The sequence below is a fragment of the Carassius carassius genome, chromosome 42 (assembly GCF_963082965.1).
Source record: "Carassius carassius chromosome 42, fCarCar2.1, whole genome shotgun sequence".
In the NCBI taxonomy this organism is placed as follows: domain Eukaryota; kingdom Metazoa; phylum Chordata; class Actinopteri; order Cypriniformes; family Cyprinidae; genus Carassius; species Carassius carassius.
In genome coordinates this window covers 13,763,400-13,778,060 of record NC_081796.1, presented here as the reverse complement: position 1 = coordinate 13,778,060, position 14,661 = coordinate 13,763,400, and the positions used below count along the sequence as shown (strand labels likewise).

Here is a 14,661-nt window from a genome sequence, read left to right as displayed (position 1 = left end):
CCACCAACCCCTGTATACCTCAGAGAGTTGTTATCCTCAACTGCACAGTCCTTATATCGGAAACCTTCACAGGCTCAAATCCCAGTTTCTTCTCCTCGATATGGAGCCATGCCAGCTCAGCCGAGTCATCTAACACCTGCAGTTAAAGTAGAATCCAATATACCACATTTTACCCACACCTCAGGGTCATAGTGTGTCTATAGAGGGCCTACCCCTACCATCCCCAAGTTCAGCCGGCCAGATTCAAGCGAATTTGCCAGACTTTGAATTGCTTTAGAGAATTTGCTTCCTCCAGAAGGGACTGAACTCTTTAAGTATCAAATACTGGTGGACCATTTAAAGTTGAATGAAGTTAAGCTGATTGCAGATGCCTTTCATTAAGCTGATTGCAGATGCATTTACTGACACCATGGTGGCCCTCCATGAGAAGTTTGGTCAGCCCCACCAACTAGCATTGAGAAAAATTGCCAGTGTTCTAGAAGCCCTTGATGTAAGGCGTGGGGATACTCTGCATGACCTTTCAAACTGGCTCTGCTATGAAGCTTGGTGCCATGACTTTGATGTTGAAATTGCCTCACGAGGAGTTCAAGACCGTCAGACTTTCCGACCTGTACAGAGTAGAAGGACTGTAGCCGTTCTTCATGGAGTTGGCTCATAATTTCACTTCCCTGTCACCTCAGAAGGGTACTACACAAAGGACCAAGTCAAGTGAAATGAAACGGTTCTGCGATATATCACATTCTGTGATAGCATAGAGCATTATTTGAGTCAATGCAAAGCATTTGCTAAACTTTCCACTGATCAGGCCAAAGACTGGATTCGAGATAATAATCGTTGTTGGCGCTGTGCCAGGACTCACCACACTGCTCAGTGTGACCTGAAGAAGCCCTGCAACCTATGTCAAGGCAAACATCTTCGACCTCTACACCATGTAAACGTTAGATCTTCCCAGGTCAAGTCAAGTCACCTTTATTTATATAGCGCTTTAAACAAAATATATTGCGTCAAAGCAACTGAACAACATTCATTAGGAAAACAGTGTGTCAATAATGCAAAATTATAGTTAAAGGCAGTTCATCATTGAATTCAGTGATGTCATCTCTGTTCAGTTAAGTAGTGTCTGTGCATTTATTTGCAATCAAGTCAACGATATCGCTGTAGATGAAGTGACCCCAACTAAGCAAGCCAGAAGTGGCAGCGGCAAGGAACCGAAACTCCATCGGTGACAGAATGGGAAGTGTTTCCGGTTCCGGTTTACCTAATTAATGCAGCCTAAAAATCCTTTGACGGATTTGGATATTAAAAGCATATTAGTATGTTATGTGTAAACCAGGTTAAAGAGATGGGTCTTTAATCTAGATTTAAACTGCAAGAGTGTGTCTGCCTCCCGAACAATGTTAGGTAGGTTATTCCAGAGTTTAGGCGCCAAATAGGAAAAGGATCTGCCGCCCGCAGTTGATTTTGATATTCTAGGTATTATCAAATTGCCTGAGTTTTGAGAACGTAGCTGCATTTTGGACTAGCTGTAGTTTGTTTACTAAGCGTGCAGAACAACCACTCAATAAAGCATTACAATAATCTAACCTTGAGGTCATAAATGCATAGATTAACATTTCTGCATTTGACATTGAGAGGATAGGCTGTAATTTAGATATATTTTTGAGATGGAAAAATGCAGTTTTACAAATGCTAGAAATGTGGCTTTCTAAGGAAAGATTGCGATCAAATAGCACACCTAGGTTCCTAACTGATGACGAAGAATTGACAGAGCAACCATCAAGTCTTAGACAGTCTTCTAGGTTATTACAAGCAGAGTTTTTAGGTCCTATAATTAACACCTCTGTTTTTTCACAAGAGTATTTAGTTATTATTGAGAAAACCTGCCTTACCAATTCCTCTCCAGACAGATTTTACCTGGAAAAACCAGTGGTTGGGAACCGTGTCATGCTGAAAGTAGTACCTATCCATGTTCATTATGAAGACCGCACTTTAGATACATTTGCACTTCTGGATGACGGCTCTGAGAGGACCATCTTGCTCCCAAGTGCTGCCAAATCCCTCGGTATACAGGGTATCTCAAGATCTCTCCTTGCATACTGTTCGACAAGACATTGAAGTTCTTCATGGGTCATCTATCTCCTTTCAAGTATCCTCAACCCACAAGCCTCAAATTTTTTACAAAATTGAACATGCCTTCACTGCTGATCGCCTCAATTTGTCACAACAGTCTTATCCTGTGGATCAGCTGCAGAAGAAGTATCACCACTTACATGGTCTTCCCATGCTGCAAATGAAAGATGTTCAGCCTTTACTTCTGATTGGGTCAGATCAGCCCCATCTCATTACCCCAATTGAACCTGTCAGAATAGGTTCTCCAGGTGGACCTGCTGCTGTCCTCACACTCCTTGGATGGACCCTCCAGGGCCCGGCATCATTCATGGGGCGGCCTGCATCCTCCCAACAATGCCTGCTGACATCAGTCCTTCCACCTCAAGATGAGCTCTTTAAGAATGTCCAAAGACTCTGGCAGATAGAAGCTGTTCCACACAGAGATGAGAAAGAGGTGATTTGATCTAAACAAGATCAGGAGGCTTTAAAGTTACTCGAAACCAAGACCATCCGCACAGAAGTCAATGGCATTTTTCGACTTGCAACACCCTTGCTACGGTAGAAAGATATGCCTAAGTTGCATGCCCCTAAGGAATCAGTCATGCCTAACCTGCGCAGTATTGAGAAACGTTTGTTGAAGGATACGGTGAAAGCAGAGATCTACAGAGCTGAGCTGGAGAAGCTCAAGCATACAGGAGCTGTCCAGGAAGTAAATAAAGAAACAACAGACTCTGAGGAATGTTGGTATATACCTCACCACATTGTCAGTCATAATGGGAAAGCTCGTGTTGTTTTCAACTGTTCCCACCAATATCATGGGCAGAGTCTCAACCAGTATCTGCTGCCTGGCCCTACACTTGGCGCATCATTGTTAGGTGTGCTCATCAGAGTTAGGGAGCATCCAGTCGCAGTAAGTGGTGACATCAAGGCGATGTTCCATCAGGTCCGCCTCCTTCCTGAAGATCGTCCCCTACTGCGTTTCCTGTGGCGTGATCTGAAAGTGGAGGGACCACCTAAAGTTTTCGAATGGCAGGTGTTACCATTTGGCACTGCATGCTGTTCGTGCTGTGCCACTTATGCTCTGCAGCGCCATGTGACCGAGCACAGTGTGTCTGATGAGTCCATCAGGTTCTCAGTAGAGAAATGTTTTTATGTGGACAATTGCCTTCAGAGTCTGAGCACCCCTGAAGCGGCGAGGTACCTGGTTGACGGATTGAGAAAGATGCTTTCTACAGCTGGATTTGAGATACGACAGTTGGCCAGCAATGTTCCCGGAGTTCTGAGTCACTTACCCACAGAAGCTCAAGCTGAGAGCTTGGAACTTTGGTTAGCTCAAGACAAGACCGACATTTCAGAGTCAACCTTAGGTCTACACTGGAACTGGCAGACTGATAGACTGTCATTCAAGAGCCGACCTGTCGTGTATAAGTCTACCACCCTCAGGAACATCTACAAGGTCCTAGCCACTCAATATGATCCTCTCTGACTTCTTTTGCCATACACTACTCAAGCCAAGGTCATCATTATGCAACTATGGAATAAGCAGCGGGGTTGGGATGATCCAAACTTACCACCTGAACTCTTGCAGTCATGGCGCGTCTGGGAGAATGAACTTCAGTACCTACCAAGCATAACCCTCCCTGGGACTTATGTCCCTCCTGAGGTGGAGAAGGATGGTGCCATACATGAAACTCACATCTTTTCAGATGCCTCAGAACAGGCATATGGAGCCGTGGCATACACGAGGACCACTGACAAAAGAGGCCAAGTGTACCTGTCTTCCTTGGTAGCTCGATCCCGAGTAGCACCCAAACGTTCTCATTCCATTCCTTGATTGGAACTTTGTGGAGCTCTTGTGGCTGCTCAGTTAGCCAGATTGCTTCAGAGGGAACTGACCTTGCAAAGACCACGGTGTTGTGGACAGACTCCTCCACTTTCCTTACCTGGCTGAACTCGGAATCCTGCCATTACAAAGTTTTTGTTGGCAATAGAGTTGCCGAAATCCAGGAACTAACAGGAAATTGTTCTTGGTGCTATGTAGATTCTGCCAGCAATCCTGCCGATGACCTCACCAGAGGCAGACCACTGAATGTTCTTTCAGGGATGAATAGATGGTCTCAAGGACCTCCGTTTTTACTCCAAGATCCAGCCACCTGGCCAGTAATGCCAGGAACAGACCTGACGGATGACTCCACAGGGCTACAGAAGTCTGCCTTATGCGGTGCCACTGCAGTACCACCCCGATCCAGTATACCAGATGCTTGGAACTATCACACCTGGCAAGAACTCCTGGATGCCACTGCCAAGGAAATTCCGGTAAACTCTACCTCTGATTCCTTTCCCGATGCAAACGATTATCATCAAGCTGAGATCCTTATTCTCAAGGGAGTACAGCAGGAGTCTTTTCCCAATGACTATCAACATTTGGAGAAAGGAAACCAGTGTCTGCTGACAGTAATCTTCTTACCTTAGGTCCTGAACTGGACAGATTTAGTGGTTTAATCCGAGTGGGAGGTCGATTGAGGAGAGCTGAGTCCATAGAAGAATGTACCTTACACTCCATTGTATTGGATGCTCATCATCCAGTCACCCGTCTACTGATTAAGCATTATGATTGCAAGCTACATCATCCAGGAGCTGAGCGTGTGTTTGCCGAAATCCGACACCATTATTGGATTATTCGTGGCCGTGAAGCCATTCGTCGGCACCAGCATGGGTGTCCAGAATGTCAGCAATGGATGGCACAGCCAACTATTCCTAAAATGGCAGACTCGCCTTCTGCCCGTCTCCGTCTCCACAAACCTGCCTTTTACTCATGTGGTGTAGACTGCTTTGGGCCAATGCTGATTAAAATTGGGAAGCGCACAGAAAAACACTGGGGGATAATCTTTAAGTGCCTAACTACTAGAGCGGTGCACTTGGACCTCCTCAGTACCATGAATACTGATTCCTTCCTGATGGCCTTTAGGCGGTTTGTTGCACGAAGAGGAACACCAATGGAACTGTGGTCAGACAGGGGAACAAACTTCAAACGGGGTGAAAGAGAGCTGAGAGAAGCCTTCGCTGAATGGCTTCTGACTTACAGAAACAGCTTGCTCGACAGAAGATACAATTTAATTTCAATCCTCCAGCAGCCCCACATTTCGGAGGAGTGTGGGAGAGAGAGGTAAGGTCTGTAAAGTCAGCCCTTTATACTACTGTGGAAGCTCAGTCCGTTCCTGAAGAAGTCCTGCTGACAGTCCTCCTAGCGGTAGAAGCTATTCTTAACTCAAAGCCTTTAGGGTATGTGTCTTCGGATGTTGCAGACATTGACCCAGTAACCCCAAACAGTTTGCTCATGGGGCGGCCAGATGGTTCCTTGCCACAGGTAATCTACCCGGAGTCTGAATTGTTGAGTCGCAGACGCTGGAGGCATTCACAAGTCCTGGTGGATAACTTCTGGCCCAGGTTAATCCGAAACTACCTCCCAGACCTCCTGACACGGCAAAAGTGGCAGTCCTCACCCCCAGATCTAACAGAGAAAACGGTTGTTATGATTGTAGATCCACAGATGCCTAGGGCCCTCTGGCCTGTTGGACATCTGATGAAGTCATCAGGACGCACCACAGTTTGGAAGGACATGTCAGGTCTGCTGATGTGGATATAAAGGGGCAAGTCTACACCAGACCAATAGCATGGTTGGTGATCCTTCCAGCTCTGCCAGATAACGAAACCCATCCTACCAACTCACCCTAAGTTAAGTCGCCTTTTAGTAGGAGGAAAGTTGCACAGCACCTTTGGGGCCGGCTATATGAAAGGCTCTTAGGGTGTACTCACACTAGGCTAGGTTGCCATGAACCGGGCCCGAGTACGATTGCCCCCCCTCCCCACTCCCCCTCTGGCCTGCACTCACATAGGGTTTCAGCATTCGTGCCGGAGCACGCTAACATCATTATGGTGCGACGGTTTCGGGATAAACAGGAAGAGCGGCGCTCTCTGAACACAATGGAGTCCATCGCTCTGTTTTCTTTGTGGATAATTTTGTGTCGTTTGGTCCACGGTGGTCCACAGCCCTCTCACAGCCTGTTGTTAAACAGATGTGTCGCCTTAGTGGCGTGAAAACTTTCACGTAATCGTGCTGCTCGTATGAGGAGGTTTGCAAGGTACCAGCTGAAGTGCAGCAAGGACTTTGCAGCTGCACTTTTGGAGCGTCGCAAAACCGTGACGCCACGCATCCTGTTCCGTGCTCCAGCACGGTTAGCGCTCACACTGCATGCGAATCGCGCCCGAGTCCAACTGAACCGTGCTCTGGCCCACCTCTTCCAAGCGGGCCAGGGCCGGCTAATCGAGCCGCGCCCGGGCACGGTTTGGAGCACTCACACTAGTCAAACGAACCGCGCTTTGGTGGTCAAACGCACTCGGGCACGGTTCAAACTGGCTAGAGTGAGTAAACCCTTAGAGAAATTAGGTCTTTTATTGAAGGGACTCTTATTGTGATAGTTTTTAGAGTGTATTTCCTGATACATGCAATAGGAGGGATTATTGTACAAGTTTGCTGCCTGATGACTGCTTGTATTACGGAGAGAACGGCAGCTGTGCAGTTTTTCCTGCCTGTTATTTTGGATGTTTGTCTGTGTTTGGTGTTTCATAGTGTTAGTTCATGACCATAAAGTAAGTTCTCTTCAGTTTGCATATTTTTTAAATGTGTTTGAAGTGTATTATTTAACATTGTAGTTTACACAGGCATGTATGGGCATGTAACGATTCACGTGTCATCATTCGATAGATAAACAAGATATGATGTGCAATTTCTGCTAAATACAGAGTTTGATGTTACAGTTTACATAGTAATTGGTTATGTCTTGATACTGTGTAAGGATTAACCAGTATTGCTACCTTTTTGATGATGTTATTTGAGAATTGATGCACGGTTTAATGGACCTGGATTTATTAATATATTAAGACTGAAACCATTTTGTGGGACCAGATCGATAGTTATATTGTCTCTAATTGCATCCTCTGCATATTGAAAACTACAGCCGTTATTTAGATTATAATGAAAATGCTGTTTTTCTCGTTTAAGAAGTGTTTGATTTATTTGTGAACCTGTTTTACTTATACTGTTATGTTTTGTTATTTGTAGATTAATTTTGAATACACTTTGGAAAGAAGCTCCAGTCTCCTCATTCATTGTGTCCTTACTGACACACCAGGAGTGTATACTGCTGATAATTAGAACCCAAGCCTAGCAGTCTCTTTCCTCTCCAACAATTGGTCTTAAGTAATATTCTTATTTTCTGAGATACTGAATTTGGGATTATAATCATCAAAATGAAAAGACATAAACATTTGAAATATATCAGTCGGTGTGTAATGAATGAGTATAATATTAAAGTTTCACTTTTTGAATGGAATTAGTGAAATAAATGAACTTTTTGATGATATTCTAATTATATGACCAGCACCTGTATATATATACCCTAAGCATTGTACTTACTAATACAGATAATTATTTAGCTTGGAATAACTCAATATATTCAGATAAAGTTAAATTTGTTGTTTGTGAACTTAAATTCTCAAATAATAACTTTTAATAACAAAGGTATTCTTAGTACATGAGAAGTTGGCCTACAGCCTCATACACTGGTTTTGTATGCTAATAAGCCAATGTAAAAGTGAAGTGTTCCATAATCTATGGTCTTACCGAAGAATCATATGTTATGTATAGCACATTCAGACACTAAGATAAATGTTGTGAAAAATTTGTGTTTGAATTACATCCCAATTAAGAGGAAGAGAGAGTCACAATTATATTCAAAAAGGCGTTAATAATGATATGAGATGAGAAATGGGCTGAAAGAGGTGCAAAGTGAGAATAGACAGAGACAGATGTGTGTGAGTGTGAGAAAAGCAGTGTGTCCTTGAGCAGCCGCTGCTGTACCTAAGGGTCGACGCACTTCCTGTTAACCCTCCTGACATGATGGACCTTACAGGAATCACTAATTAATCTGTGTCTGGGCTTCTGTAACTATTAAAGGAAATCATATGTGTTTCTGACAAAGCTTTTCAGGAACATACACTCTCAGCCACAGAGGATATGTGTTGTGTCTATGTTTGTGGATGCTGTAATGTAATTATTATCTGCCATGTTTGTTCCCATTCTTGTGGATTAGAGGGAAAAAAGCAATAAAATAGTTCACCCATTCTCCCTCCTTCATCAGTAAATGGCTTTAAGCCATTCTGAGGCTTTCGAGGCTCTTTCTGCTCTTTGATTGGATGTTCTTTAGTGCCTTTCAGCATTCACAGAGCCTTCCAAAACATGCAAGCTGCCCATACCGTATGCACTTACGCACCCCCATACCATCAGAGATGCTGGCTTTTGAACTGAACGCTGATAACATGCTGGAAGGTCTCCCTCCTCTTTAGCCCAGAGGACACGGCGTCCGTGATTTCCAACAAGAATGTCAAATTTGGACTCGTCTGACCATAAAACACTATTCCACTTTGAAATAGTCCATTTTAAATGAGCCTTGGCCCACAGGACACGACGGCGCTTCTGGACCATGTTCACATATGGCTTCCTTTTTGCATGATAGAGCTTTAGTTGGCATCTGCTGATGGCACGGCGGATTGTGTTTACCGACAGTGGTTTCTGAAAGTATTCCTGGGCCCATTTAGTAATGTCATTGACACAATCATGCCGATGAGTGATGCAGTGTCGTCTGAGAGCCCGAAGACCACGGCGTCCAATAAAGGTATCCGGCCTTGTCCCTTACGCACAGAGATTTCTCCAGTTTCTCTGAATCTTTTGATGATGTTATGCACTGTAGATGATGAGATTTGCAAAGCCTTTGCAATTTGACGTTGAGGAACATTGTTTTTAAAGTTTTCCACAATTGTTTTACGCAGTCTTTCACAGATTGGAGAGCCTCTGCCCATCTTTACTTCTGAGACACTCTGCTTCTCTAAGACAAAGCTTTTATAGCTAATCATGTTACAGACCTGATATCAAATAACTTAATTAATCACTAGATGTTCTCCCAGCTGAATCTTTTCAAAACTGCTTGCTTTTTTAGCCATTTGTTGCCCCCGTTCCAACTTTTTTGAGACCTGTAGCAGGCATTAAATTTTAAATGAGCTAATTAAGTGGATAAAAGTGTAAAATTTCTCAGTTTAAACATTTGCTACATTATCTATGTTCTATTGTGAATAAAATATTGGCTCATGTGATTTGAAATTCCTTTAGTTTTCATTTTATTAAACTTTTCCGGAATTCGGGTTGTAGGTGGATGGATGAATAAGTGGAATGATGGATGAATGGATAGATGAATGATAAATGAATAAATAAATAAGTGGATGAATGGATGTATACATGAATAGATAGATAAATTAATAAGTAAATATATAAACAAGTGGATGGATACATGGATGGATGATTAATGAATGAATAAAAATAAGTGGATGGATGGATGGATACATGAAGGGATAGATGAATGTATGATGAATGGTAATACAGTGGTTTTCTGTGGTGGATTATCTCGGAGGTTTGTGTCTGCATTTCTTTTACACGATTTCTCCTCCAGAACGAAATGCCCAGAAGAACACTGCATATTAGACTAATACAACCTTGTCTCTGCATATGATTGACACTTCTGCATCTGCTTGTTTAATTAAGACTCCAGCTATTGATGACTGGTGGGGGGAGGAGATACCAATATGTGGGTGAAGAGCAGTTCAGTAGCACCCAGCATTTTCCCCTAACGTTTACTGTAAACACAGGGCTGTTTCAACCTCTTCCAAGCACTCAAAATAGATTGAAATGGGGTAACACCTCCAGCCTTTGTCTGACAAGAGCGACATCCATGGATCCTAACAGTTTTAAGGGCCATTTCATTCAAATATTTCATATTCATGGATGCCAATTACGTGCACATGAATGCATAATTGCTCTAGAGCTTAAAGTAGAAAGTCTAAAAGGCCTAGTTTTTTCAGTGAAGCCTTCAGGCCATGATGATCAGGTTCAGGTGGGGAAGGCTGGTCTTTAAGTCCATCTCCTGTGGAACTATGGACAATGTGAGAGAGGGTGTGGGCTAATCTGATCGTCAAACCCAAAACTGATCTTAATGAAAATGAACGAGACTTCCCTTGTCACTCTATAAGGAAAAAAACCCCACAATTTAACAAAACAACTGATGACTGATTACCCAGTTAAGGGGCATTTTTAGAGTTAAACTTTTTTTTTTTTTTTTCAGACAAAAACTAGCTAAACAAATGTCTTTAATCTTAAAATTATGCAACTAAGAATGTTAATTTTAACTGTGTTAAAACTGTGTTAAAAATTTTAACTGTATATATACATATATATATATATATATATATATATATATATATATATATTTTTTTTTTTTTTTTTTTTTTTTTTTTTCAAATATGATGCCTGTTAGACTCTCAAGAAGATGTCATGTGTCCACAGTTTTATTTTCCCCATACTGAATTATTGTGAGCCCTAAAACCACTGTTTCTGCTTACAGGCTCCTTCTCTCTAATTGCTCCACCTGTACTGCAAAAAGTGGACCCTACTGTTAATTAGCCTCGGCCAGTCCTGCTGCATTGCAATATCTCCCCTAGTGTGCTTCAGTGCAGTCTAACCAACATGCTGCCTCATCTCTAGTCTTTGACCTTTCTGAACATTTATCCCTTATTTTACCAGCTTGAGCAGATTCGAGTGCTGGCTTAAGACCCTCCACAAATTAGCCCTGAGTGAAAAATATTAGGCTATTATTAGTCATGCCTATTAAACCTGGGGCTTACACAAAGCTGTCACTGATCACATTATGTTTTCTCACCAGCTAGCTGATTCTCTTGTACAGCAGGATAAATTAAATTGACATTTTGTAGTGCAAATTGGTTAAAAATCCATGTCATGCTATATTTTGCAGCAATATATTTTTTGTATCATGTTCATATGCAAGCATGCAGTTTTGTTAAGAGCAAAACAGAAGCATTTCGCTAGTGGCCTGAGCCTTTTGGAGCCTATGCACTGTACATTAGCCTTAGTGTGTTTGTGTTTGTGCAGGGGGAGGGGAGGCATATGGAGTGTGTCCGCTCCACCTCCTCTCCTCCCCTGCCTACAGTAAGTGACTGCTCGAAGCACAGCTGCCAATGAAGCATTGACAGTCCCCCATTCACCCGCAGAGCTGTTTGCTGTGTAATTACTTTTCACCCGGCTTTCCTTCAGCCCCTAATCTGGAGACTGGAGAGCGCATGTGCCTGACCCTCGTTCAGGGGGCCAGAGTTTACCGGACCCGGGTCCCCCTCTACCCCTCCCCAACCAATCCCACCCCTTTTTCTTTGCACACTGGAGTCCAGAAGTGTGCTGATCTAAAGCCCTGAAAGGGACACAGTTAGCAAACTGACAGCCAGTGTGAGGAGGAACAGAGGAAACCCGAGCACACTGGTTACGACTTCTATATGGCACTCTAAAAACCCGCAGCCATGTGCTGCCTTCAAAACATTGCTACTGTGGCTATTGTCACAACTGACTATTGTGATTTGTGTTTTGGAGGGAACACTTTGCCAGTGATGTGAGTGGCAAAAGTATTATGAGCTGGAAATGCTGCTTTACAAATGGATGTGAAGAAGTTAAACTTTCCTTCCGCTGCAGTTCCGAGCTGAGCGCTCCAAGCTCCCTGTCAAAGATTGGTCAATGTAAATGCACAGTTGGCTGACAAATGAAAAACAGGCCACACCAAAGTTAGACTAACAAATAAAAAAGAAATGTTTAATCAATCTTCCTCAGCCAAGACATTTGTATGAAAGTCTTGAATTAATGATGATGGTGTTTAATGTAAGATTACAGTGGATTTTCAACAGACTTTTTTCTGTTGTATAAAGGGCACATAAAAGTAATTTTATTTACAATTATTTAAAGTTTTTATTATTATTACCATTTTCTCAGACCTAGATGTTTAATCGAAATAATTCATAATTCACAATAATACATTTTTTTTAAATGACAAAACTGTGATCTAAACAAAAAGAGTCTACAAAGTGTAAAATAATTTAATTTTAAAATGTTTTTGTGTGTGTGTGTGTGTGTGTGTAATTGTATTATTTATTATTATTTATTATTATTAGTTTTTCCACTTTATAATGTTTTTTTTATAGTGTTCTTTTTTGTGATATCTGAATAAACATAAAATATAAAATAATCGAAATATATATGATGAACAACTGATTTGAAATATATATGATGAACAACATGAGCTAAAGTTTTTTTTTTTTTTTTTTCGGGTCAAGGGTCACCGAAACTGTTTGATTCCCAACATACTTAAAAATGTCTTCTTTTGTGCTCTGTGGAAAAAAGACAGTTAAACAAGTTTGGAACAACATGCGGGTGAGTAATTAAATAATGAGATAATTTCCAATTTAAATACAGAAGGTATTTTTAAATTGAAACTGTGAACATTCTGCCATGTAATAGAAGAAACTAATTTAGTTTAACATTTAACTCATTGAGATCACCACAAAGCTTGAAGCTCAGTTTTTTTTCTCTCTTTCCTACACACTTTTCAGCGTGACAACACAACTCAATGTGTTATCGATATCTCATCATGTATAAAGCTATATTTACAGTGCAGTATTATCAGTTTTCCAAACAGTAGAAGAATTCAATGAACTCAAGGTGTGTGTGTTTGTGTGTGTGTGTGTGTGTGTGTGTGTGTGTGTGTGTGTGTGTGTGTGCGTGTGTGTGGGAGTGAGATAAGCAAGCGAAAGAAGAGGCATGGTAAGCACTTGCAGATGATCTTATTGATCGGACCTGATGTCTGTGTTTGGGTGTGTAAAAGGTCCATGTGGGGATTCTGCTCCCTCCCTGTGGCAGCCAAATGGGCTGATGATTAGCTGCCCCTGCATCTGTTCCTGATCTGTAATAAAACAAATCCACACGTTTCTTATGGTTATGTGGAATTGATCAAGTGATCTGGCCATCAGACAAACTAACAGATCTATGAGAGGTAATGGATTGAGGGTGGGGAAGTCGTGGCCTAGTGGTTGGAGAGTTCGACTCCTAACCCTATGGTTGTGGGTTTGAGTCTCAGGCCGGCAATACCACGACTGAGGTGCCCTTGAGCAAGGCACTGAACCCCCAACTGCTCCCCGGGCGCCGCAGCATAAATGGCTGCCCACTGCTCCGGGTGTGTGTTCATGGTTTGTGTGTGTTAACTGCTGTGTGTGTGCACTCTGGATGGGTTCAATGCAGAGCACGAATTCTGAGTATGGGTCACCATACTTGGCTGAATGTCACGTCACACTCACTTGTGTTACTTGAGCCCCCTCCCAGTCTGATCAGTCTCTCTGGTTATGCATGAACATCCACTCTGCTCTCAATCGCATGTATGCATACGCAATACAGCGCTGGATGATCTGACAGATTAAGACTAATCTAAAGCAAAATGGGCAAAATATCAATTTCTTCTGGTTTTAAACTATCAGAATTATTCAGTCTGGGTCTAAATGCTCATAAAATTGCTCCAGGGAGGCACAAATTTACTTTCCAGAACATTCTCATTCACTGTTACTTGCTGGTGGAATTGTTTCATTTTAGTATAATGCAAACATTTTCTCAAAAAACAAATTCCCTGATATATGCTTTCCACTTAAATTTTTATTAATATTTTGTCTATATACATTCTATAAAATCAGAGAGGTAAGTTTGACACCAAGTTGAAAAAGTCCATAAGCAGACAGTTAACCCTGCAACAATCACATTGTTACATTATTTACATCCCCAATACTTTGTTGTCTCATCAAATTTTTCTATGATCGTCATGTCAGATAAGGGTCTAACGTTAGTCTAGCTCTTTGTGAGTGTTTAAACTACTGCTGTCAAATAAATTGGCATGCATCCACTTTCCCACCCTCTATGACTATCCAATTTTGAAAAATGGTCGACATGCCAAATTAAACTGAGATATTTAAGCAGTGTCATAAGCTGGTGATGAACAAGCATTGCACGTTTGACTCAAATGGACTGTAGTGTAGAGAACAAAACACATTCAATGAAAACTGTAGTATTTTAAATTATGAATAATGTCCATTGCCCCCCTCCTGAAACCTCATGCCACCCCTTTGCCACCCCAGGAACAAATCTCTAGATCCGCCATTGACCGCCATCCGACATGCCAATGCTCTATATATGATCAAAAAATGGTATACAACTTCTAATAAGGAAAATCTAACAGGGATACTCATTAAACTCAAAAAACTGTTTTCTGAAAACAGTTTTAAACATATTTTGCTTCAAATACAATTGAAATCTTTAAGACATTTCCATTTAAATATAATTATATTATATATAATAATATATTTTATTTTTATTATTATATTCATAATTCTGATAATACATGTTGACGCAATGTATTTTTAAAAATAAAATAAAAAAACATAAAATGTGAAATCAGCATTTGAGTCAACTAATTCTGACAATAAATGATGATAGAAGATACTGATAAAATAATTCCGAGATGTTTATACAAGATGATACTTTTTAATAAAATAAAATACAAACCAATG

The 14,661-nt window shown here is 41.5% G+C and overlaps 1 protein-coding gene across 1 annotated transcript; it reads left to right on the top strand.

Annotated features, from left to right (window-relative positions):
- Positions 1 to 743: 743 nt before the first annotated feature.
- Positions 744 to 5,761, top strand: LOC132123964 (uncharacterized). The gene is made up of 2 exons (XM_059534655.1): positions 744 to 962; positions 1,865 to 5,761. The coding sequence occupies exon 2, from the start codon at positions 2,678 to 2,680 to the stop codon at positions 3,593 to 3,595; it is 918 nt and encodes a 305-aa protein (XP_059390638.1). The 5' UTR covers positions 744 to 962; positions 1,865 to 2,677; the 3' UTR covers positions 3,596 to 5,761.
- The last annotated feature ends 8,900 nt before the right edge of the window (positions 5,762 to 14,661 follow it).

Excerpts from the sequence above, each read along its gene's own strand:
- LOC132123964 (XM_059534655.1), top strand. The coding sequence starts at position 2,678 with ATGCCTAAGTTGCATGCCCCTAAGGAATCAGTCATGCCTAACCTGCGC.